General features: G+C 55.7%; 8 protein-coding genes across 8 annotated transcripts; 5 read left to right on the top strand and 3 right to left on the bottom strand.

The window, feature by feature from the left end:
• Positions 1-729: 729 nt before the first annotated feature.
• Positions 730-4,394, top strand: NCS57_01042300 (uncharacterized protein; the record flags this gene model as incomplete). Its single annotated transcript, XM_053060168.1, has 3 exons — positions 730-1,914; positions 2,330-3,290; positions 3,352-4,394. The coding sequence occupies exons 1-3, from the start codon at positions 925-927 to the stop codon at positions 4,392-4,394; spliced, it is 2,994 nt and encodes a 997-aa protein (XP_052910562.1). The 5' UTR covers positions 730-924.
• A 968-nt stretch (positions 4,395-5,362) lies between these two features.
• Positions 5,363-6,481, top strand: NCS57_01042200 (Eukaryotic translation initiation factor 6; the record flags this gene model as incomplete). Its single annotated transcript, XM_053060167.1, has 3 exons — positions 5,363-5,529; positions 5,718-5,789; positions 5,848-6,481. The coding sequence occupies exons 1-3, from the start codon at positions 5,495-5,497 to the stop codon at positions 6,479-6,481; spliced, it is 741 nt and encodes a 246-aa protein (XP_052910561.1). The 5' UTR covers positions 5,363-5,494.
• An 855-nt stretch (positions 6,482-7,336) lies between these two features.
• On the top strand, positions 7,337-8,139 carry NCS57_01042100 (Protein-lysine N-methyltransferase EFM4; the record flags this gene model as incomplete). The annotated part of the gene is made up of 2 exons (XM_053060166.1): positions 7,337-7,395; positions 7,458-8,139. 2 exons carry the CDS (start codon positions 7,337-7,339, stop codon positions 8,137-8,139), a joined length of 741 nt encoding a protein of 246 aa, XP_052910560.1.
• Positions 8,140-8,603: 464 nt separating this feature from the next.
• NCS57_01042000 (uncharacterized protein) lies at positions 8,604-10,914 on the bottom strand (the record flags this gene model as incomplete). Its single annotated transcript, XM_053060165.1, has 8 exons — positions 8,604-8,960; positions 9,013-9,350; positions 9,403-9,503; positions 9,556-9,815; positions 9,865-10,356; positions 10,408-10,559; positions 10,640-10,745; positions 10,849-10,914. The coding sequence occupies 8 exons, from the start codon at positions 10,912-10,914 to the stop codon at positions 8,604-8,606; spliced, it is 1,872 nt and encodes a 623-aa protein (XP_052910559.1).
• A 1,643-nt stretch (positions 10,915-12,557) lies between these two features.
• Positions 12,558-14,542, top strand: NCS57_01041900 (Phenylalanine--tRNA ligase; the record flags this gene model as incomplete). The annotated part of the gene is made up of 3 exons (XM_053060164.1): positions 12,558-12,610; positions 12,714-14,444; positions 14,497-14,542. The coding sequence occupies 3 exons, from the start codon at positions 12,558-12,560 to the stop codon at positions 14,540-14,542; spliced, it is 1,830 nt and encodes a 609-aa protein (XP_052910558.1).
• Positions 14,543-15,396: 854 nt separating this feature from the next.
• On the bottom strand, positions 15,397-17,836 carry NCS57_01041800 (Myotubularin phosphatase domain-containing protein; the record flags this gene model as incomplete). Its single annotated transcript, XM_053060163.1, has 2 exons — positions 15,397-17,730; positions 17,822-17,836. The coding sequence occupies 2 exons, from the start codon at positions 17,834-17,836 to the stop codon at positions 15,397-15,399; spliced, it is 2,349 nt and encodes a 782-aa protein (XP_052910557.1).
• Positions 17,837-18,745: 909 nt separating this feature from the next.
• Positions 18,746-19,641, top strand: NCS57_01041700 (uncharacterized protein; the record flags this gene model as incomplete). Its single annotated transcript, XM_053060162.1, has 2 exons — positions 18,746-18,768; positions 18,882-19,641. The coding sequence occupies 2 exons, from the start codon at positions 18,746-18,748 to the stop codon at positions 19,639-19,641; spliced, it is 783 nt and encodes a 260-aa protein (XP_052910556.1).
• Positions 19,642-20,726: 1,085 nt separating this feature from the next.
• NCS57_01041600 (uncharacterized protein) lies at positions 20,727-22,357 on the bottom strand (the record flags this gene model as incomplete). Its single annotated transcript, XM_053060161.1, has 7 exons — positions 20,727-21,213; positions 21,264-21,555; positions 21,610-21,861; positions 21,915-22,005; positions 22,109-22,134; positions 22,188-22,231; positions 22,344-22,357. The coding sequence occupies 7 exons, from the start codon at positions 22,355-22,357 to the stop codon at positions 20,727-20,729; spliced, it is 1,206 nt and encodes a 401-aa protein (XP_052910555.1).
• Positions 22,358-24,357: the final 2,000 nt, after the last annotated feature.

Below are 24,357 nucleotides of genomic sequence, written 5' to 3'. Positions count from 1 at the left end.
GATGGGCGTCTAGTGTGATTAGTCCTGACTGTCAATTTACATGATACATCAATATCTGCTAGCTACATGTCAGGAGCACGGTGAGATGTATTGCCATGTCGTGAAAGATTCAAGTCAACAAGTACCCAAAAGTCGATTCAACATGCCAGACTTACAAGATGGGTAAATTACATACCAATAGTCTTCCACCCTCCCTTCCATGATCAAGGGTCCTCGGTGAGAGCTTCAAGAGCGGCAAGGACACTAACCTCAAGCCGTCGAGCGCCACTGACAGAGTCCAGGGGGGCTGTGCTGTAAATAATCCAATCTTTGACGGCCGAGCTAGGTCCATTTGACAGGGGACGAACATGCAACGTTCACCTGGACATCTGCCATGATAGAGAGCTGGAGCTTTCCATAGTCCACGATACTACCCTAGTAGTGCCATCCATTCGTATCGTCCCGCCCAAGCTGCCGGACCTCCACCTCGACCGTCAGCGGCCCGTCTACAGCAGCTGCTGCTCCAGGGATCTAATCTTGGGGGGCGTCCACGAGTCCAGCCCGGGGCGGCCAGCCCAGTCCAACTTGCAGCGGGTTCCGGGGCGCTGGACATCCACAGCGGCGACAGCGGTTTAGCGATTGAGAGAGAGCGTGGTTTTTCCTTTCTGGGGGTTCCAACCTACGTACTGCACTTACTTAGGCGGGCAGGCTGAGAAGGTGGTTGACCGTGTCCATCCGTCGGGCCCATCCCATCCCCGATCCCAACAGGACCCAAGAAACCGTTTCTCCTCTTTCCCATATCCTTCCCGTGCGTGGCTGTCCAATCTCTCCGTCCTCAACTGCTCGCTCGCTCGCTCGCTGTGCGCCATTCTCCAACGTCCCCTCTCCCCGCGGACCGTCTCTCTCCCCCTCCCGTCCAGTCCAGTCCGCAACTTCAATCGCAGGATGCCGAGCTTCGGTCGCCTCGGCAAGCACAGCAACCGGTCCTCGCAGGCGCTCGCCTCGTCAAAGACGCCAGCGACGACGACGACCCCGTCTGCGACGAGCGGCAGTGCTGCGACGGGCGCTCCAGCTGCGACGACCCAGGCGACAGGCCACCAGCGCCAGCCGAGCCACCAGCAGCAGCAACAGCAGCAGCAGCTCCTTGACGAGGCGGACTCAGCCGCCCACAGCGCCCACAGCGGTCACGGCTTCGGCCACTCGCACAACGCCAGCGCCAACGCCAGCAATCCTGCCAACTCGAGCGCGACCCCCCATTCAGCCTTGTCGTCGTCCCATAACACCGCCTACAGCTCGAGCGAGTCTTTTGATTCACGGCAGCCCTCCCACCTTTTGCAACAGCAGCACCAACATCAAGGCCAGCAGCCGTTGCATCTTCAACATCCCCAGCAGCAGCATCAGCCTCAGACACCGTTGCTGCCCTCCCCCTCCTCCGCCTCCGCTGGCGGCGCCCCTCCCCCGCCGCACCTCTATAGCTCGCCCTCGGCCGCCAGCAGCACCACCGGCGCAAACATCAACAACCCCCCTTCTCTGCAACAGCAGCAGAGCTCCAATCTGTCGGGCTTTGACGGTCATCAGTCTCACTCGGACTTTGTAGACCCTGGTTTGGGCCGATCGCAGAGCATCCGCTACAGCTCCGCCACACCATACGACATCTCAACCTCGTCGGTCGACGATCTGAATAGCCACGCCGCTGGGTACGGCCAGGCTCCTCCTCCTCCTGCTCAGCAACTGCAGCCGCCGCAGCAGCAACAGCAGCAACAACCTCAGGCTCCTCCTCAGAAGCTCTCGACCCGAAAGTTGATTAAGGGCATCTTTTCTGGGTCCAATCGTGGGGCGTCTGACAACCAGCACCACCACGGCATAAGCATCGGCCACGGTCACCACCATTCCTACGACAACACTGGTGGCCTTGCGCGCCGTCCCTCTAAGCGGGTGAGCAATCCACCGCCTTTCCTAAACAATCGCTTCTCCTATCCTGACCACAGCCTTCCCTTCCCTTTCCTTGTCCCATCACATCTCACCCTTCCATTTCCTCTCCCCTCTCCTGCATCTGCATCTGCACAGCTCCCCTTCCCCTCCCTCAGCCTCACCCTCTCAATCTTACCATCAATCAATTCACTCTCTGCCCGTCGCCCAGAACAGCACAGCTCAGCGACTCGACTGGACAAGACCCAACCAGCAGCCACAGCTTGCCTAGCCCCGGGTCCAGACCCGATCCAATCCCCTTTTCCCTCCCCAGCCCAATTCGCCCAAGCCCAACCAACCCCAACTTGTGCATCCTGGCTACTATTGGCGCCAGCCGCCATCCCATCCATTGCCTCCGCCAGCCCAAGCTGAGCAGATCCAGCAGGTCCAGCAGGTCCCCGACAACCCACAGTCCCCTTATCCACCGCAACTCTCGTCTCGCCAAGGCCTCGACGACATCAATGAGCATTACTCTGCGCATGACTCTAACTCGCATTCACCCTCGCAGAACTCTCGCATCTCCCTTCACAACACCATCCGCCAAGTCTCTGGCGAGGTAGACCAGCAACAGCACTCGGCTAACTACGAGGACGTCGCCTATCGCCAGAACCAAGCCCCGCCCCAGCAGCAGCAACAGCCGCCGCCGCAACCCCACGTTCAGGTACACCCCCAGGACCAACAACCGCAAACCATCTACGAAACGAGCGTTTACGACCAGCAACCGTCTCCTCTTAACCCACCGCAGCACCCGTCGTCACAGCAGCCCTACCCTTACCCGAACTCTCAGCAGCCCGGTTATCATCAGGGTGGTATCCAAGGTGGAGATTTGAGAACAGTCCCAGCTCACCTTGGCACTGTTTCCCAGTTTCAGAATCCCGAGACGGTTTCGCAATTCTCGCATGAATCGCCCATCACTGACTCGGACCAACGCTCGGCCAACCTGCAATCAACGTCTACTTCACCTGCGGTGAATCACTCCGTCTACATTCAAAACCACGGCTCAACCACGAGCCTTCCCCCCGCACAGCAGATCACCCCACAGCCGCAACAATCGGGCATGGCACCACCCGCTGGAGGACCTCCCCCGTCTCGCCGTCCCGAAGCCGACAAGCTGCGCGGCCAGGTCGACCCCCCCGCCGGCCCGCCCCCCACTTACCGCCACAGCACCTCAATGAACAATATGAACCCCCTGCCCCCGGTGCCCCAGGGCGTCGGCCAGCCGCAAGCCTACCAAGGCAACCGCCCGCCGCAGTTCGAGGGAGACCAGGGCCGCGACAGTCCTCAGCCCGTCTCCGCTGTTCCTGCTGAGCCGGCCGGGGATGACAAGTCATTCAAGGACCTGCGTAAGTGACCCGTTGAATGCCGTGTGGGTCGACCACGGGAGCTTGCATTAACCTTTTGTAGTTACTAAGTACAAGAACGTCAAGCGACTCTACTTCGATGGAAAGGCGCAGATCGACGCACTCACGGGGCAGATTGTCCACCTTCAGAATGCCGTAGCCAACCAACGTATGTCGCAGTCGCGCACTGCGCTCGACGACAACGAATACTCGACGCGATGGAACCGGCTCAATGGCGCTATCAACAACCTCTCCTTCAACATCCGAAAGGATTGGCGAAGCGTGCCACAGTGGCTTGTTAGCTACGTCAGTGCAGATGCACTCAAGACAGGCAAGGCCGAGATGACGGCAGTCGGACGAGCCGTCATTTCGCGCTGGTTGATGGAGGAAGTGTTCAACAAGTGCTTTCACCCAGGATTGGATCCGCAGCTGAGCCAGTCACTCAAGGAGATTGAGCTGAACATCCGGCATAACGCATACACGATGACCAGCCAGGAGGAATTCGACGCTCTCACCAACAAGGTGGTGAACTGGCGAATGACGACGCTGGAAGGTCTGCACCGTCAACTGAACTCGCCCTCGACTGCCGACAACCGTACTGCGTTCACGGCCAAGGCCACATCCACTCTGACGGCCTGTCTGTACCAATTCCTTAACAACCCACCCCCAGCGGGCGTGGAGGGCAGCACGTCGATGATTGTTGAGCTCGCCGTGGGTATCGCAGCCAACCTACCACTGGAGAGCCGAGATGTTGCTATTACATACCCGCTCCCCGGAGAAATTGTTCAGCCACGCGTGATGGAAGTTGAGAAGGCACCACTGCCGCCTCTGGAGGGTCAGAAGGAAGATGGTGAGGATGATGACAAGAAGAAGGAGGAGGGTGATGACAAGAGCGGCAAGGCCAAGACTGGTACGTTAATCAAGGCAAATCTGGGTGCGGTTGGGGAGGACAACGATTCCTCGAAGAGTGTACGGACGGATGCTGACATGGATAACTTTGCAGTGGCGGTGCCAAGTGATGCAAACCGGGTGCGGTTTGCAGGATTCATGGCTTTGGAGGTGAGAGGCAGACAGGTTCTGTGGAAGGCACCGATCTGGACTCTGTAGGGCAGATGAACTGGACCAGGTGCTCTGAAACGGAGAGGAATGGTGATTAGGGAAAAGGAGATAGACGCGTTGCCGTGATGAGAGAGCGGGTTTGTAGATATCCGGGGATACATGATGAAGCAGGTTGCGAGCATGGCATGGATGCAGAGGTCAGACTGCTCATGGCAAGCTGGCCTGGGCAGGATTGAAGTTTTACGAAAGGCACGACTTGGCATGCGAAGGATGAAGAAGGATTTGGACCGTGATATTGTTCTATGTGTATGAACTTGACGAGGTGAACAGCAAGGGAGGCCGCAAGGTTTCTTGTTTCTTGGCTGCAGTCTCTTTTACATATACCATATACAGCCCGAGTTTGGAGTGTGTGGAGAAGTAATTGCATGCGGTAGAATGAGTGTATGTCTGGATAGAAGACAGAAATTCATGTGGCATTGGAAATAAGAATGCGCCTCAGCCGATAGAGAACCTAGTTGCTGTACGTCCAGGTGATGGCGGATGACGAAAACAGGGTCACCTACCGGATTGGGACTCTACTCAGGATGAGTCGACGGGGAGCACTGGGGCTGAATCTAACGAGGCTGAAGGTGACCAACAGAGGATACAGTAGCGCCGGAGGTGGTGCCACAGCGGGCCAGGCCAGGGCAGATTGTGAAGAGTCATAGAGTTGGTCCCTGCAGAGCAAAATCTAGTCGAGAATTGGTGAGCAGCCTGCAATAGTGGCAATGCCATGGATGAGTCACCCTTCGGACAGCCCAGAAGGGCATACTGATGATACTCATCAGATTGATTGATGATACCCACCTACAGTAGGCTAGAGGTTAGGTTAGGTTGAGACTTTCAGGTGGGGACGTGAACTCAAGTCCCTGAGGTACCGAACCTTCCTAGAAATCTGAAGTTTTTGTGACGAGTTTCGTCCATTACATAAAGGGCGGGCAGGAGCTACGAGGCCCAGAGAAAAAAAAAAACCCAAACCTCACTCACCACATCCACACTTTCTCCCTCCTACACAGCGACAACAGCCAAACCCTACTCTACTTTACCTCCTCCAAACCTTCAAAATTCTAGTCACTACAGGTACCACTACTCAGAACACTTCAGCAATCATGGCGGTGCGCGCGCAATTCGAGAACTCCAACGAGTATGTCGTCTCTTTTTTTCCTTCTCTCCCCGCGGCGAATGAAGCTCTTGATCAACCCCGCCCCCGCCTTTGCCTGATGCGCACGCATCTCGCTTGCTTCGAGATGGCCTCAGCTGCGTGGTCGAGGCTACATCAAGAGATGGACAATCACACGATGGAAGCAATCATACTGACTTTTATTCTTCTAGGGTCGGTGTCTTTTCCACCTTGACCAATTCCTACGCCCTGGTCGCCCTTGGTGCCAGCGAGAACTTCTACAGGTAAGCTTCATGACCCTAGCACAAGCTTCCCAACTTCATGATGTGCTGACACACGTAGTGTCTTCGAGGCCGAACTCCAAGACATCGTTCCCACCGTCCGCACCACCATTGCGGGCACTCGCATCATTGGCCGCCTCACTGCGGGCAACCGAAAGGGCCTTCTAGTGCCCACGACCACAACCGACCAGGAGCTCCAGCACCTGCGCAACTCGCTGCCAGACTCGGTCCGCATCCAGCGAATCGAGGAGCGCCTCTCTGCTCTCGGAAACGTCATCGTCACAAACGACCACATCGCCCTAGTCCACCCAGACATTGAGCGCGAGACTGAAGAGATTATCGCTGACGTGCTCGGCGTCGAGGTGTTCCGTCAGACTATCGCCGACAATGTCCTCGTGGGTAGCTACATGAGCTTGTCCAACCAGGGTGGTCTCGTCCACCCCAAGACCCCCATCCAGGACCAGGACGAGCTGTCAAGTCTGCTCCAGGTGCCTCTTGTTGCCGGCAGTGTCAACCGCGGCTCTAACGTGGTGGGCGCCGGCATGGTTGTCAACGACTGGCTCGCCGTCACCGGCCTCGACACCACCGCCACCGAGCTCAGTGTCATTGAGAGCGTCTTCCGCCTCGGCGAGGGCCAGGGCCCCAGCAACATCAACACCAGCATGAAGGACACCATGGTCGAGTCTTTCTACTGAGCCTGTTCTATGAATGGCTCTGTTTTTTGTTCTCGCAAACCTGGACGCTACTGCTCGGAGAGAGCGGGCGAGCTGGGTTGGGTGTCTAATTGCTCATACTGGTTTTTGCTGTTACTGCCTTGGTTACTGATTGGGAAACTCTTGGGGCCTGGTGTTGGGATGTTTTGATTCTGTTGGCATCAAGAACGAGATCTTCATGATGGAATTATATGACATGATATGAGATGGGGATGGCCAACCCCATTCTCACGGAATCAAGAGGACCGAAGAGATGGCGGGCAGCGTGTCGTCCGATCTCGGGCTTTGACACGCTTCACAAGACATCTCTTTGAATCCATCTTGCTGCTGCTGGTTGCTGCATGGAAAGGCGTTGTTTTTCTCTTCTCGCCCCCTTGTCTACACGGCTTCTCCGCCTGGCGAGGGCGGTGATGTAGAAAGAGAAGCCTGTGCTATTGTTAAATACCCCCGGCTTGAATGCAATCGTCGTCACGACCCGCAGTTGATGTTTCTTTTTGCTTGGTACTTGTGACAATTGTGAAGATATGTATCTCTAACTATCAACGTGACTAGCTGGGATGAGACAACTCTTTTCAACAGTATCCCGCTATAACTGGCAGAAGGACTTATAAACCCGACGTCGACTTCTTACTTGCCTTAGGTGGTGAGAGCCTGTGAGGTTCTCAATTGCCAAACACCCCGCCTTCACCGCCTGCCGCTTAGGGACACACCACCATACCCCACCACATTTGTTCGAGATAGCTTCAAATATCCAACATCAGAAGCGCAGGCAGGCCTCAACTCAAACAAGCCCTCTTCGGTCTCTTACCGTCTTCTCACTCTCTAGATCAGATCGCAATGTCCTCAAGCGACAACCCCCAACACCTCGAGCCCTCCAAGCTCGGCACAAAAGAATAGTCCGCTCCCCCCCACCACCCTTGCGTCCAACCCCCCCAGTCTAACATGTGCTGCTGCCCAGTTGGGATAACCTGTACACGACCGAGATAACAAACCACACCGAAGACCCAAGCGATATCGGAACCGTGTGGTTCGACGACTCTGACGCCGAAGCAAAGATCCTCGAGTTCCTCGAAGGCCTCCTCGAGCCTGAAGACCCCGACAGCCCTGCGCTCTCCCACGACAACACCAGCTTCCTCGACCTCGGTTGCGGGAATGGTTCTCTCCTCTTTTCGCTGCGCGAAGAGGATTGGACAGGTCGGGCTCTGGGAGTTGATTACAGTCCAAAGAGTATCTCCCTCGCCCGACAGATCGCCACCACCAAAGAATCCGAAGACGTCGAGTTCCAGGAGTGGGATGTGATAGCCGGTCCCTTTGATACGGTGCTCAACGGCTCGCAGGCCGAGGGCTGGGACGTGGTACTGGACAAGGGAACCTTTGACGCCATTTCGCTGAGTGACGAAAAGGATGCTCAGGGACGACGCCTGTGTGAGGGATACCGGGAGAGGGTGCTCCAGCTGGTCCGTAGGGGCGGCATCTTCTTGGTCACGAGCTGTAACTGGACCGAGTCGGAGCTGCGGAGCTGGTTTGAGAGACGGGACGGGGAGGGCTTTGACGTTGTTGGGAGAGTCGAATATCGGACATTCAGCTTTGGTGGTGCCAAGGGCCAGACCATCAGCACCTTGTGCTTCCGTAGGGCCTAGATGAAACAAAATGCGAACCAAGATAGATACCCCTTTGAATATCTCATGTTTTGCCCCTCGTCACAATCGTGCTGGCTTCAGCACCTGGTCACTAACAGTTGATATCATTCACTTCTGCAAGCTCTGTTTGTTATCATACATTGATATTTGGACTTGTTGATCGGCGCCTGGGCTACCCTGCCTGGTTCTCTCACCAGCACCTGGATGTCTGCCCACGCCCGACCCTTCATCTCTCGTCCTCCGCTTTCTCTAGAGGCTTTGCGTGGATATCTCTTCTCAACCCATGTCTTATCCATTCCATCCTCCTCAGTCCCGGCCCAGGACTGCCCGGTCCGGCTTGTGGCTTCTAATATGCAACGTGTGGTGGCTCATTGGCTCCCTTCTCTCTGGCGATACGGACGTAACAAAAACAGACCAAAAAAAATCTGCCGCGGCAACAATTATTGCTTCATTACGTCTCTCATCTATGGCGATGTATTCATGGGCTCTCCGCCAGCAATGGGTCCCGTGACAGCAGCTGCCGCTGTCGTAGCAAAGTACCGCACATCCACATCGTCGTCCTTCTGCAGCTTGCCTAGGTTGGGCACAACTCTTTGTTGGATCAGCTCCATGCCTCGCGGTGAGGGTGTGATCTCGCTGCCCTGCTTCTCGAGGTCGTGCAGGGTGCCCTCGTCGGGCAGGCGTCGGAGCACGTCGATCAGCACTGCGTACGTCTTGGCCACGTTGAATCGGATGTTGGGGATATCGTCTCCAACGAGCTTGTCAAGCATTGGGAGGATCGACTTGGCGATGACGTCCATGCTCACCACGGTCGCCAGGGTCTGAAAACATGTCAGTCACGCCTCTCGTGCACAGGGGTAGGGCCGTTCTTACAGAAATGGCAAAGCAGGTGGTCATTCTGTACAGGTAGTTGGGGTGGTTGCCCATGGCCATGACCTTGGGGATGATAGCCTCGCTGGCCCATTCCACGCCAAACACCTCGGTCAACTTCTTAAGGTTGTGAGTAGCAGCCTCGCGGATCGAGAAGACCGTGTCTCCCAGCCAGCCCATGCACAAGTTGCTGAGCTTCTCGTCGAAGAATTGCACGCCGAGCTGGCTGGCGAGGAGAGGGATGTATTCGATAATGGCAAGTCGCACTCGCCATTGCTTATCCTCGGCCAGTTGCACGATAGCGGGGAGAAGCGATTGTGAGAGAAGATCGATGCCAATGACTGGCCCATGTCAGTACGCGGCTCAACTGCAAGATTCATCTGTATGTCTTACCCTGGTTGACAAGCTCAAGCTTGGAGATGATGTGGAGCCTAACCTCCGGAAACTCGTCCTTAAGCATCTGAAGAAACATGGGAAGAAGGTGGTCAATGGTCCTTTGGCGCATGTTAGCATCAACGTCGCGGCGCAGAGGTGTAGGTGCCATACTCTTGCTTGCCGAGAATCGGAGCCAAGCCGCTGATCTGAGTACCGAGGGCAGCACGGACGTGCTGGGAAGTGTCCGAGACGAGGTCCTCGATGCTGCCCATGATGTCGTTGAGGAGAACGTTGCGATCCACGAGAGCGCAGAAGCCGGGGATCTGGCCAGCGATAGCGGTTCGGACCTCGGCCTCGTTGTCCTTGAGGAGCTTCACGAATGCGGGGACAAGATCTCGCGAGACGACCTCCTCGTCAACTGCCTTGGCGATCTGCAATCATTAGTACCAAAGAAATGACAGCCCGGAGAGCGCAGCAAACCTTTTCAAAACGATCGGCAATCATGTATCGCACCCTCCAGCTCTTATCCTCTATCAAGTTGCGTAGGGACGTCAGGAGGACGCCGTGACTCGACTGTTGCTCCTTGGGAACGGCCTCGGCAATCGAGATGAGGACCTCGACCGTCAGTAATCGAACGCTATCTTGGTCGTCTTGTGCAAGATGTTGGAAGAGGGGTATCATTTCGTCGACGACGATGGCGGCAGGCATCTCCTTGACGAACTTGGCCAGGTTGGTGGCAGCCTGGCGACGAACCATGGGGGTCTCATCGTGGACGAGCATGCCGAACTGTTGGCGCAGCTGTTCTTGGACAGGCGGGGAGACCTTCTTGTAAGGGGTTGTGAAGAGACCGCATCCCGAGACCTTTGATGTGAACCAATCGGCCTTGGCGAGGCGGATCGTGAGGGGGATGAAGTACTCCTCGACTTGTTGGGGCGAGAGCTCGGAGCAAATCTTGTTCAGGGACTCGACGGCCTGGATGGGGGGTCAGCGCGGCAGGAGTAGGGTGATGGAGGTGGATTCTACCTTGTCGCGCACGACGGGCTCCTCGATAGCAGCGAGGTTCTCGAGGGGCGACAGCAGGACGTGACCCCACTGAGCACCACCGACATACTCGATAAAACCGCCGAGCTCTTCACTCAGGGCGACGAGGACCTCGTCCTCATCCTCCACGGACTCTGAATAGTATCAAGGTTAGGGGAAAGCTCTTTTTTTCATCGCGGATTGGTGAGCGGGGAGGTTGGCAACCGAGACTGACCATCGAGGAAGGGGATGAGCTCCTCACGAGTTCGTTCAGCGCCGAGAGCGAGAGCAATGGTGGAGAGACGGTGGATGGCGTTGAGACGGAGTAAAACATCGTCGTGCTGGGAGAGAGGGTTGCAAGTCAGCGGAAGTCGTCGACGGCGGGCGGGCAGGCACAAGAGCGAGCGTTGCAGCGTGGCGTCACCGCCAGACCATGGGCATTACCTTTAGCTCGTCGATGAGGACGGCGATAGGGTACAGCTCATCGCCAGAGTTGGGCGCGTCAGCCATGGCGAGGGGGGACGGCAGAGTCGCAGATTTATCAAGAAAAAGAGCGGCAAGGTCGACGAGGATGCGGGATGGTCGTTAGGGAGGGAGGAGGAGGTTGATGATTGCGGGTGGATCGCGTGTGTGGTGCGTGGGCGGGTGATGCAATGATTTGCGCGGAGTCCCAACACACGATTTTTGGCCCGACGAGGAGGGCTGAGAAACCACCAGGATGAGGGAGGGACGAGGCCGCGAGCTCAGCGGAGGCGGTATCGGAGGGGGAATGATGCGGATAAGGTCGAGATGGAGGCCGATATCAGCAGCGTCGTCAAAGATGTACGGGCATGTGAATCAAGATGAGGGAGAGAAGAGAGAGAGAGGCAGAAGCAGAGGCAGAGGGAGCGGGTGTGGAGTGGGAGGTTTGATGAGCGAGGTGGTGGTTGCTGCCGATAATAGCGGGTGAGCTGTTATGGGGGGTTAGGTAGGTACAGCAGCAAGCAGGCCTCAGCGCAGTGGCATTTTTCTCGTCGACCGCCTGGGAGTTGGTGATTGGCGGTCCGCTCTTCAGTGACGGATGCCCTGTGCTCGGGCGGGCTGCCAACTGGAAACCAGGCTAGCTGCGAGTGGACGAGGCGGCAGCGGCAGCCACTGAGCACAAAGGAACGCTGCCCTGGAGAGGGGCAACCAGGCGGCCGAACAGGAGAGGTAAGGATGAAGGGTGTGGCTGAGGTGGGGTTTCAAGTGGCTCCTCATTTCATTTCACAGGAAGGGGCAGCTCTCACCTTCGGTCAGCGCGTCAGGTACAGTGTGGCTGATGAGGTGGAACAGGGCAAATCTGTTTCTTGACAAGCATCAGGAACCAGTGTGTCAAGACATCTCCATCCCAACTTCTTTCTTTTTCTGCGATAAACTGACCCATACGGTACGGGCATGTATGCAAAACTCAAAACCCAACACGTTGGATGCATGTAAGGCACTGGAGCATCATCAGACGTCACCACCATATCAGCTCAAGCCCTGAACTTTCAAGCTCCAGTCCCCCCGCCGTCTCCAGGGCTGCCTGGCACAAGCATGATGTAACTCCACGATCCTTGGCAGCTTGATCACCAGGGGAAGCACCCGAGACAGCGAAGAAGGGTCAGCGCTTTGGACTCGAGAGAACGGGTTTAACATATATATTTGACAAATTAGATGAGAATTATAGACACTCTAGGCATCTAAGAAATAGATATCATCGCCAAACACTCAGACTCATCACTCAGTCCACCAGACAGCAACGCAAGGCGAAAAGTCCATGTCCCTGAGTTGAATTCCTCCCCAGATTCAATGCCCCTCTCCAGCCACAGCGGGCAGCCAGCAGCAGCTCGGCAAAGGAGCATTGATGATCCGAGGAATTTCACCCCGCCAAATCGCCAAGCTAGCGCAGTACCCACGTCCTCTACTGCCGTGCACCGTTTCCCATTGTACCCCGGTATCCTAGCCCATTTCCTCCCCGAGGCGCATGCACCGAGTCGATCAACTACATCCCCCAAAATTTCCTGTGACTCAGTGCAATCCACGCCTCAAGCCCACGTCCCACGCTCGACGGAAGCTCACCTCTTGCCTCCAATTCACCGGACAAAGGAATATCGGCCAGAGGACACGCCGCTGAGCCCTCCCGCTTCATCATGCCTACCATTTCCGTCGACAAGTACAAGCTTTACGAAGCCCTCGGTCAAAAGTGCGAATGCCCCTCCTTCTTGTCCCCCCACCATCACCACTCCGACCTCGCCCAAGCTCGCGCCCGACTGTTGTGCTGACCAACTTTTTTGCGCCTAAAATAGATTCACGACCGAGGAATTCGAGGATCTCTGCTTCGAATTCGGCATCGAGCTAGACGAGGATACCGAGAATGACGACCGTCCCATCGTCAACGGCGAGCAGGAGCCCCCGCAGCTCAAGATCGAGATTCCCGCCAACCGATATGATATGCTCTGCTTTGAGGGCATTGCCCTGAACCTCAACATCTTCCGTGGCCGTATCGAGGCTCCCAACTACCGTCTCGTTGAGCCCCCGAGTGGAAAGCTAGAGAGCATTACCGTCCTGCCCGAAGTCGAGCAAGTCCGGCCGTACGTTTCTGGCGCCATCCTCCGCAATGTCAAGTTCGACAAGGACCGCTACGAGTCTTTCATCGCCCTACAAGACAAGCTTCACCAGAACCTCGCCCGCAACCGAACCCTCGTCTCGATTGGTACTCATGACTATGACACACTCCAGGGCCCCTTCACATACGAGGCTCTCCCTCCCAAGGACATCAAGTTCATCCCCCTCAACCAGACCAAGGAGATGGACTCTGCCGAGTTGATGACCTTCTACGAGAACGACAAGCACTTGGGTCGCTTCCTCCACATCATCCGCGACTCTCCCGTCTACCCTGTCATCTACGACTCCAACCGCATTGTCGGCTCCCTTCCTCCCATTATCAACGGCGACCACTCCAAGATCACCCTCGACACCACCAACGTCTTCATGGAGATCACTGCCACCGACCTTACCAAGCTCGAGATCGTCACCGACATCATGGTCACCATGTTCTCCACGTATTGCGCCGAGCCCTTCACCATTGAGCCCGTCCAAATCATCTCCGAGCACAACAACCTCACCCGCGTGACCCCTACTCTCAAGCCGCGAGTCGCTGAGGTCGAGATCGACTACCTCAACAGCTGCACTGGCCTTAGCGAATCTCCCGAGAGCCTGTGCAAGCTCCTCTCCAAGATGGCCTACATCTGCACACCCTCCACCAAAGACTCCAACATTCTCGAGGTTGCTATCCCCCCTACCCGAGCTGATGTCCTTCACCAATGCGACGTCATGGAGGATCTCGCCGTGTGCTACGGCTACAACAACCTTCCCCGTACTGCCCCTACCCGGAGTGCCACTGTTGGCGCTCCCCTGATGGTCAACAAGCTCAGCGACATTATCCGCACCGAGGCCGCCATGGCCGGCTGGAGCGAAGTCATGCCCCTGATTCTGTGCAGCCACGACGAGAACTTCGCTTGGCTCAACCGAAAGGATGACGGAAACACCGTCGTCCGTCTCGCCAACCCCAAGACTGCCGAGTACCAGGTCGTGCGGTCAACACTTCTTCCCGGTCTTCTCAAGACCATCCGTGAGAACAAGGGCCACAGCGTGCCTATGAAGATCTTTGAGGTTTCTGATGTCGTCTTCAAGGACGAGTCCCAGGAGCGCAAGGCCCGCAACGAGCGACACTTTGCCGCTGCCTGGTACGGCCGGACGAGCGGTTTCGAGGTCGTCCACGGCCTCCTCGATCGTGTGCTGCTCATGCTCCGCACAGCTTTCATCACCCATGAGGAGGGTCTGGCTGGCAAGAGTGTCGACTTTGATGTGAAGGAGAACCCTACCAGGCCTGACGGTTACTGGATCGAGGAGCTCGACGATGCTACCTTCTTCGCTGGTCATGCTGCTTCCGTGTACCTTCGTCTCGGCGGAAAGGAGAGGCGTATCGGAGAGTTCGGCATCTTGCACCCTACCGTACTGGAGAAGTTTGATTTGAGGTGAGCCCCTGACACCAGCCTGAGACACATAACCCATACTGACCTTGAATAGATACCCCGTCAGCACTCTCGAGATCAACCTCGAGGTCTTCTTGTAAGAGGTCCACATTTGAGGGAGTGTAAAACGTGAGGGCAAGAGAAGGCGAACGGGAGGTCGAGTCGATCTAGAGGAGGATAGTTGAAGCTCGAAAAGACCAAGAGAGAGGATACGAATCGACATGTAGAAAAGGGACGTTTCCACGCTTGGGACGACGTTACGAGATAGACAAAAACTACAAAGAGAAATGACATCAAGACAACCGCCACGCATCCACGGACGGAGTCAGAAGTTCTATTCACGCTGTGCAAGATGAACTGGATACACCCCCTGAGATAGGGGTCGATTGATGCGTCTAACCATCCACCAACCTGTGCCCACCCGCGAATCATGCAGCCTCCCACAAAACCCTGCCCAACAATGCTGAACGCCATAACCCAAAGGCTCAAGACTACCGCTACGAAAAGAAAGGCCAACAAGAACGCCAGCTAGAGACGGCCAAGGTGGTGCGAGGTTTCACGATGGAACCTGCATGAGGCTCTGACTTGACCTTGGGCGCTGAATACCCGTATCACCCGATGTTGCCCCCAGACTCATCTCGGAGGAGGGCTGTGGTACTCCAGGGGCGTGGCAGCACGCATCCGGCTCCAAACTCGGTTTGCCGCTCTTAGGAAGACCCTCCTCGATGGAGGAATCTGGAGATTCAGCTTCGCGTTCCTGCATGTTCTGCCACTCGTCGCCGAGATCGCTTGGCACGCTGCGGAAGCTCCACCGGTCCGAGTTTATATCGGAGTCTGTCTTCAAGAGTGGCAGCGCCGGTGTCACGCTGCGAAGTCGGGGGCAATTATATCGTACGGATTCATGGGTCTCGATGATCTTATATGGAACAGAGTCAAACTCCGGAAACATGACCTCCTATGTCATCTCGCGCAGCTCCTGGTCGCTACGAGTGGGCGCGGGGGCTGTGCTCGATGGCGAAGGGTCGGAAGCATGGGTTAACTGAGCCAGCATTCCTTTCCCTAGGTTGAGACCTGCGATGCCGTCTCGGATGGTAGCAAAGGCGTTTGCGCTAGGTTCAGCAGATGCGCTCCGCTGTATTGGTGAGCGGCGTGCTTGAGGAGTCAAGGCCTCGTGTGCTGTCTCAACCCCAGTTAGCACCGAGGGAGGCCCGGAGATCGACTTGGAGCTTGAGGTTGAGGTCCTGGGATCCTCCTCGGCCTGGATGACGCTGGGATACTGGAGATTTGATATGGCGGTTTGGCGGTCCGTTTCGGCAGCAGCAGCGGCATTCAGCGCGCCATTCATCTCGTCTTCGGTCCTACCGAACACTTGATGCCACCATCTAATCTCCTTAAGGCGTGGCAAGATGATCCTCTCCTTGCCCTTGATGTGATCATCAACGGTGGGGTCATAATCGGGATTCGTGAATTCGGGTTTGCGACAAAGGAAGTAGTCCCAGACCGACGAAGTCCGTTCCGCAGCCCGGGCATCATGCCTCTGCTTCTCACTGTTGAAGAGGAAAGTGCCGTATTGGCACGAATATAGGTGATATAAGAGACGACGCAAGAACCGCTCATTGAACTCGAAACGTGTCTTGTTCTGGCGGATAAGCTGGTAGGTGCAGTCGAGGAACTGGTGGAAGACGGGGCTGACCATCTTTGGAGTCGTTGCTTCATCGTCGACGATCTTTCCAGAGGCCGTCTCACTAACGGCAGCCAAGTCTGGATCTTCCTTGTTCTGGTTGAAGAACCGCTTTGCGCCGCTGAGAACATTCTGGAAGGCATCAGCCCTGCCATCATTCTCTCCTGGCTGGACCTTGGCACCAGCAAATGCGTCCTTCTGGACCGTGAACCAGTCCTCGTGGTTCAAGTGGCCAGATCTTAGCCTAAACATGTGGCCAAATGAGAGCCAGTCTTTCTCTACAAGGACAATAAAGCCCTCGATGGTACGGTAGTAAGGGTCCAGCATGATTTGGGCCAGGGCGCTGAGCTGACTTGTACGATCCCATCCATCTGAGCAATGGATGAGGACATTGGAGTGATTGATGCCGATCTGTCTCGTGATGATAGCTGAGCCGTCCAGAACATTGTGGATGTGCCGTAGCCAGCCGCTCTGGTGAAGTAGCTCTCTGTTCGGTGGCAGAGGTGAGATGTCAGCGTCCTTCAGGGCGTCGACGACCTTGTTGAGGGAATTTCGCATGACGTGAATATTCTCGATACTAAGGAAAATCTTCTGGGCGGACTTGTACTTGTCCATGTTTTCTGAGCCCATCCCCTGGACTTGATTGACCATGGCGTTGATGGTTGGGCGAGCATCTACAATCAAGTTGTACTGCTGGGCACCATACACTTGACGCTTCCCGTTGGAGTCAAACACCGCTGCTGATTTGGAGATGAGCTCGTCCTCATAACGCTCTGTCTCCGAGAGCTCTGGGTTCAGTGAGGAGCCTCCGATGGATACATCGGCCTGGCTCGACAAAGGTGTAGAATCCCCAGAGCCACCAGGCATCCAAGCAGAGAAGGATGCCGCCACCAATTTCTCATCTTGAACATTCGTTTTCCTGGTGATTCCTGAGAGAGGTTGCGAGCTTCGAGTAATGGTGCAGTTGTTGATGGGGTGAATATATGATAGAGCCGGTATACGGTTCCTGGAGCGGAACTCCCTAGCATATTTGAGTACGTTATCCGAGATGTTGGATGGAACAACCAAGAGTGCAGGATAAGTGTCGCAAAAAGTGTAGTCCTTGTTGATATGCGTGATTCTCCAGCCCCTGTCGGGTAGCTTCTCGCTGATCCCCTGCCGTCGGAACTCCGCCTTGGGATCGTAGAATGACCAGCCGTTAATGTCCCGCTCATTCCTCAGTGGCTTATGACTAAAAGCGTAAAGCTTCTCTACCGTCCCGAGCTTGCAGGTTCGAGTTTTGATGAACTCAAACGTATCGCGTGCGACGTTGCTGTCGGTAAAGTTGAAGGTTACGAATGTGAAGTCGCGGCATCGAATGCGGATCGATGGGGCTTGCCGAGACCCAGGAGGAACGGGCCGGAGGGCGCAGTAGCAGAGCATCGGGTACGTAATCCATCGCTCTCGAACCTTGGGATGGCCCCCAGAAGGCTTTTGTGATGAGGGAGCTGCAGGGTCGGCAGCCTGAGACTGGTCGATAGGTGCACAGAAGACAAGGTGGAAGTCGGTCAGGCGCAAAGTGCCGTGGGTCATCTGGCCGCCGTAGATGCCCTGCACGCCTTCGATGATCTGCACACTGTTAGAAAGGTGAAGGGCGACGTCAAGAAATAGTCGTGGCATCGAAAGGGGGAAAACACTAAAGGAGAACGGTCACGCGTACCTTTCGAGCCTCCATCTTGGCCAACGGCGGAGAGCGTCTCCAGCAAGATGGGTTTGCTGGTTACAAGTCGTAGCGGGGAATCTTCCAACTGAAATAAAGCTCGTTTATCATATACAAACTGTGCTCCTCGGGAGAGCACACGCGGATCGATATGGGCAAGCCAGAAATGGAGTTGCAAAGGGAGCTCGGCGTCCGAGTCGATGCGATGCGATGCGAATAGCTCGTGGCCGCGGGGCTGGCAAGAGACGAGCAGACAAGAATGGCGGCGGAACGACCGGAGGACAAGACAGCTATAGAGCGGGCTCTGGCATATTCATGTAGAGGGGAGAGTCAAAGTTTATCGAAGAATAAGAAAAAAGAGACAAGAAGAGACTTTGTCCTCGCGTCGAGCCAAAGTTGAATCTTCCCCGTCAGTGAAGAGTTGGGCGCCTGCAAGTTTAACAAGTCCAGTCAGGACCAAGCTGAGGTGAGGTCGGTCCATCATCCATCACAAGCCACAGAGACTGACGCCTGCCTCTAGGTAGCCTCTAGCGCGGGGCTCACCAGCCACGGGGGTAGACGTCAGGGAAGGTGGCCCAAGCGCTGGGAACTGTCTGGGCAGGGATGATGGGAGGATGGAAGTTGGATTCCGTGTAATTGTTTCCCCGAGCTCCGTGTCATCGACTCGCACCCCGGCAGCATTTTAGGGTCCGCCTTGCCCAATCGGGAGACTTGTGCGCTCAGTGCCCGCTTGCCAGATTTAGGGCTCAACCCACACCAAAAAATTGAGAGAGGGCCGAACAAACGTTGTGAGTGAGCGAGGCTTCGCCAAATCCACCTCCAGTCCCAGGATCGCGAATCTTTCTCTTCAGCCCGACCCCAACCCTCTGCTCGCCAACAGACAAAGAAGACAAAGTCCTTTGACAGCAAGTCTTACAATTCAAGATGGCTCACCCCGGTTCTCAGATGTGAGTTGTGCTCTGCCCTCTGCTGAATTGCGCAGTCGTTGTGTGTCGTCGATATCGCCGTCGCCATCACCCCGCCAGAGACGAATTGATGCTGACTTTCTTCTCTCCTCCAGCTCCAAGCGGAGAAAGTTCGTCGCTGACGGTGTCTTCTACGCCGAGCTCAACGAGTTCTTCCAGCGCGAGCTCGCTGAGGAGGGCTACTCCGGCGTCGAGGTCCGCGTCACCCCCACTGTCACCGACATCATCATCCGAGCCACCCACACCCAGGAGGTCCTCGGCGAGCAGGGCCGCCGCATCCGCGAGCTCACCTCGCTCATCCAGAAGCGATTCAAGTTCCCCGAGAACTCCGTCTCCCTCTACGCCGCCAAGGTCCAGAACCGTGGTCTCTCCGCCGTCGCCCAGTGCGAGTCCCTCCGCTACAAGCTCCTCAACGGTCTCGCCGTCCGACGTGCCTGCTATGGTGTCCTCCGCTTCATCATGGAGTCTGGCGCCAAGGGTTGCGAGGTTGTCGTCTCTGGCAAGCTCCGTGCTGCCCGTGCCAAGTCCATGAAGTTCACCGACGGCTTCATGATCCACTCTGGTCAGCCCGCCAAGGACTTCATCGACTCTGCTACCCGCCACGTCCTCCTCCGACAGGGTGTCCTGGGTATCAAGGTCAAGATCATGCGCGGCTCCGACCCCGAGGGCAAGGCCGGTCCCCAGAAGACTCTCCCCGATGCCGTCACCATCATCGAGCCCAAGGAGGAGCAGGCTGTTCTCCAGCCCGTGAGCCAGGACTACGGTGCTAAGGCCGCCCAGGCCCAGGCCGCTCAGGACGCTCGGGTGGCCGAGGAGGAGGGTGCTGAGGAGGCCCAGCCTGCTGCTGAGCAATAGGGAACCTAAGCCCCTGGCTGGGAAAAGCCATCAAAACCAGATGAGGGGAGATGGGAGATCCAAGGGATGAGGGACGGAGAGGTCTACTCAGGCGTCAATTGATCATTTGCATCTGCTAAGGGCACGGACGGTTTCATTCTTGCTTGTAATGGTAGGCAAAGCATAAAACAAAAAAATGAGACCCGAAGATTACGAAGACGCGTGCGAGACGTGTCTTCTGTCTACCAATTCTTCGCTTGACTGGGTGTATTTGTGCGTGATGTGTTTAGACCAGTGTCCCGTCGAGGCTCCATCCCTTATTGACCGGCCTGGATTCCGGTAAATCCTTACTCCGTCAACTCCTGAATGACTACCTACCTATCCAAGTTAACCGCCTCGACCAACCAACCATTCGAATTCACGTATACTCTTCTGTCATCTTGCATCTTGCTTGATCGTGATAATTCTTCATCTATAGTACTTCTTCGCTCTCCGTCTTTTCATCAAATTCAAGACTGGGGGGAATATCACATCCTCAGTCCCCTGCCCCCTCTCCCCAAAGCCCTGCGACTTGAAAACAAAAATCTACAATCCCAATCATTCGTGTGCCCTGACATTCTTGCTGCGGTCGTACTCGCTGCGTTCTCCGCCCTCCAAGTAGTAGTATAAACATTGACTGTCCAAGACCCGGTAGAAAAGGGTCTTCCGTCACAACCCCCTTGACTCCCCAATAGCTCATGCTCCTTCGGTATCGTACAACGAGGACGTGCTCTTAGACCCGATACAAATTCCGCCAACGCCGCCCAAGACCGTGTGCCCGTAATACTCCAGTAATGATAAACAATACATCTCGTCCTGCCCCGACCCCGTCCGCAAAAACGGCGGTGGCACCAGCACCTTCGCATGCCGCTGCGTAGTAGTGTATCGTCCATGAATGCATCTACCCGTGCTCCGAGAGAAATGCCCGGTCAAATGGTTTCGGAAATGTACAATGCCCTTCTCGGTAGATGATAAAACAAGATGGAAAAATAGCGGCAGAGAGCCCCAGGAGGAATACCTTTGAGGGGCTCCTATTCTTATGCTGAGTCGAACGTGTTGGCTTTGTATTACCTATCACCAGACTTGTTCCGGTTGTCGAGCTCAATGCTATCATCATAGCATGCCTTGCCGTTGCCATTGCCGTTGGCATGTCGCATTTCATCATCGCTATCCTCGGCGAGGTCCGTCAGACCAAAACCTGCGGCCTCCTCTTCGTCGTATGCGCGGATGAGACCTTGTCGGTCTCCGTGCTGGCTGCTCATGCTGTGGCGGGACGGGTCGGCGCTCCTTCTCGCTGACATGCTCAGACGAGTCTGTAGGCCAGATACCATGTCCGTACCCGTGGCATCGCTTCCTCCTCGTCCGGCAACCAGCTTGTGGCCGTGGGGGTCGCCTCTCGAGAGGTTGAGGAGGTAGACGCCGGTGAACGTGGTCAGGAATCCACAAATTAAGGAGAGTGTGTTTGTGGGGTCGGTCGTGTTGAATCCGCTGAAGAGGATGAAGGAGGCGCAAAGAGTGGCGGTGGTAAATGTGACGTAGTAAAGAGGGTTCACACTGGCATGCCCGTCAGTAGAGTTCACATCATGCATAGAGTTTTCACTCACATATTGGTGGGGAAGCAAGCCAGGGCCTTGTTGAAGTAGTTCATCTGGGTCAAAATGCAGACGGCTGTAAGGATCATGAAGACGTAGGTCGAAGGGTGGGTGAACTGGTTGTGACCAGCAAAGGTAAGCTTCAGGGCAATACCGAAAGCCTTGACAGACATGACGGAGATTGATCCGACGGTAGAGCAGATAGAGAGGTAGATGAGGGCGTTCCTCCTGCCGTAGACGGGGGCAATCTTGTAGATCATAAAGACGGCGAACGCGACAACAGCGATGGCATAGAGAAGGAAGCCTAGGCATGTCAGTTTATTGCAGTCCACCCCAAGTCCCCCTGTAGTTGACTCACCAGGCTGGATAGCATAGTGTAGAATTTGGTCAATCGTCTCGATCTCCTCGTCTGGAGGTGCATGAAGGACGATAACAACAGCTCCAATCAAGCAGATGGCGCTGCCGAGCTTGCCTAGTGTTCCCAGCTCCTCATTGAGGAAGTAAGATCCAAGGACGGCACCGATGAGCACACTCAGAGCTCCAAGAGGGGTGACGAGGATAGCAGGGGCGAAAGCGTATGCGGCAAAGTTGCAGACCTCTCCAAGACCAACTAATGTTCAGTCAGCACAGCCGTCAGCCTCGACGCAAAAAGGAGAAACTCACGAGTCGCAATACCAGCCCACCACAGGGGATTACGCAGATATACATATCCATCGCCCTCAAAGCCATGTCGCTCTTCCGCTTGATTCAATCCCTATCGCCTAGTCAGCGCGCCGTCGAGCAGAAAGCGCCAAAGATTGTGCCGAGTATCATGGAGATTGGTGGGCGCGTTCGGATGCGGTAGCTGGCAGACGGACCTTTTTTGTAATAACAAAACTTGTTCCTGGCAACTGTTAGCTGCGGCGCGCCTAGATTCAGATCGAAGGGTTCACTCACCAATGGCAAGAGCCGAAGCCATGGCAAGAGCCAGGCCGATATACCTAGTGAGACAATGTCAGCATTGGAATCGGTGTAGGAGAGTCGGGCTATAAGAAAGGCCCGAACAAACGTGATCCCAAGGGAGTAAGGCCACGAAGGCGGGACGCGACGTACTTGTCCTCAATCATGATGTATAGCGAGCGCACAACAGCAACAAGCGCGCAGAGACAGCCAACTGCAAATACTCCCTAATGCGCCTAGAATAATGGCTGGAAGGAGGCCTGGACGTAGTGCGCCGGGCCGGAGAAGGCGAACGAAAAGGATCGTTAAAGGTCGGCGATGGCTCGCACCGGGCGAGAAGGCCGGTTGAGTGCAGAAACGAGTGTTGAAACGAGAGGCGACACAGAACAAAGGCCGAGGTTTATTGCAGAGGCATCAAGAGGATTGTCTAACTCGTTGGTGATTGATTGTTCGTCGTGGTCGTCGGTAACTCGGTGGTGGTAGATCAAAGAGTCGAAGACCAGTGGAGGGGGTTTGATGTCTAATGCAGCTGGTCTCTTTGCGACGACGGGGGGGATGGATCGATTGACGTGTCTCGTCGACTCGTGGTCAAGTTCGTAAATTCTCGTCGAAGGAGGAATCGTCAATGTCGTCTAGTGCAGGCCAAACGAGAGAGGCTCGTGATGCGCAGCGGCAAGCAGTAATAATCGGAAAAGGCAGGGGGAGTGAGAAAAGGGACAGCTTGGCTGGTTTATCGAAGATAGGCAGGTTTGCTGATGGTGGATGTTGGGTTGGCGTGTTCGTGTGGGAGAAGGTTCGGGGGAGGAGCCAGACCAGACCGGGGGGGCCTGAAGGAAAAGAAACACGAGGCGGGAGGCAGCTGGATGGACAGTCTCTCAAGCTAGCGGCCTTGGCCAGAGAGGCAGAGCAGACAGAGCCAGACAAGGGCAAAAATCACGGCCGGGCCAGTAAAGCCCAAGAAATGGAGAGTGGTGTGTGGGACATGAAGTGTGAGAGGCTGGGTTCCGGGGGGTCGAGGTACATCTATCACAGTGAGTTATAGGGCACCTCTCAATGGTCTCGCAAGTACCGTCCCAACTCCCTGGGCTGGGGGGATCAATGGAAGTTCACCACCACTGGACCCGACCTCAAGTTTCAGAGGGCGCCAGCACTGGGTGGAACACGGCCCCCTGGCGTCCCTGGCGTTAGGGGACCCGCCAGCTGTGAGGGTGGAGCCGTGATGCGGTGGACCCTGTTTTTTTTTTTTCCCAGAGGAGGGCAGGCCCAGTTCCAACTGCTCCTTCCATGGGCAGGTGTTCTTGGTGGGCTTGACTGATACATGGCCAGCCTCAGGCATGATTCATGACAAACGGAAGGTGCCAAATGGAAGCAGGAAACACCAAACGCCTCGACATGAAACCTCGTGCGGACACGCAATTGCCCAACGCAAACAACTTGGCTGTTGCAACATTATCATCATCATCATCAGCCAATCGTTCATCACCTTCCAAGATCATCCATCACACGCTTCTCCCGGACTCTTCAAGATTGCGGGCTTCCGAGGCCGAGGCTCAGCTCAGACGGGATAGGATCCTCAATCGAGGGAGCGAGTGGTCCATCCTCGCCCCTGAACTAATGTCGACACACGCAAGAAAAAACTTGTACATCAGACGCTCGACGCAGGAGAATCACACTCAAAATCCACCACCAGGTTGCTTATCACAGACACGCCATTTACTTCATCTCATCTCTAGGCAGACACTTTAACTATCTCATCAACCAGAGAGCTGCCATCTCTCGTGAAATTGGCCTTGACGCGTCGTCAGGCAGTTTGCCCTTTATATATGACTTAGCTCCCTTTGGCGTTTCATTCAAGGGGGCTCATCCCTTGGCATCCAACTCATCTTTCTTTCCATCCATCGCGATGACCCCCTTGCTTTCTTCACAAGCCTTTGGAAGCTCCCTCTTTGTCTCTGTCTCTTTTCTCTCTCTCGCTGGCGCCCTTGCCGAACAGCACCGCCACACCTTTTCCTCTTCGCCCCCCAAGCCTGCATTCTCGCTATGGCCCGCTGAAAACTGTCCTCGTGTCCGCGTCAGCAGCCCCAGGAGCAGATCCAACACGGGTGTCTCTCAGTGGGCAGCTTACTTTTTTCCAGACCTTTTTTTTTTTTTTTTTTTGCAACCGTAA

The sequence above is a fragment of the Fusarium keratoplasticum genome, chromosome 8, assembly GCF_025433545.1.
Source record: "Fusarium keratoplasticum isolate Fu6.1 chromosome 8, whole genome shotgun sequence".
Lineage (NCBI taxonomy): Eukaryota > Fungi > Ascomycota > Sordariomycetes > Hypocreales > Nectriaceae > Fusarium > Fusarium keratoplasticum.
Note: the sequence above shows the minus strand (reverse complement) of the source record. Positions and strands in the feature narration are given on the sequence as shown.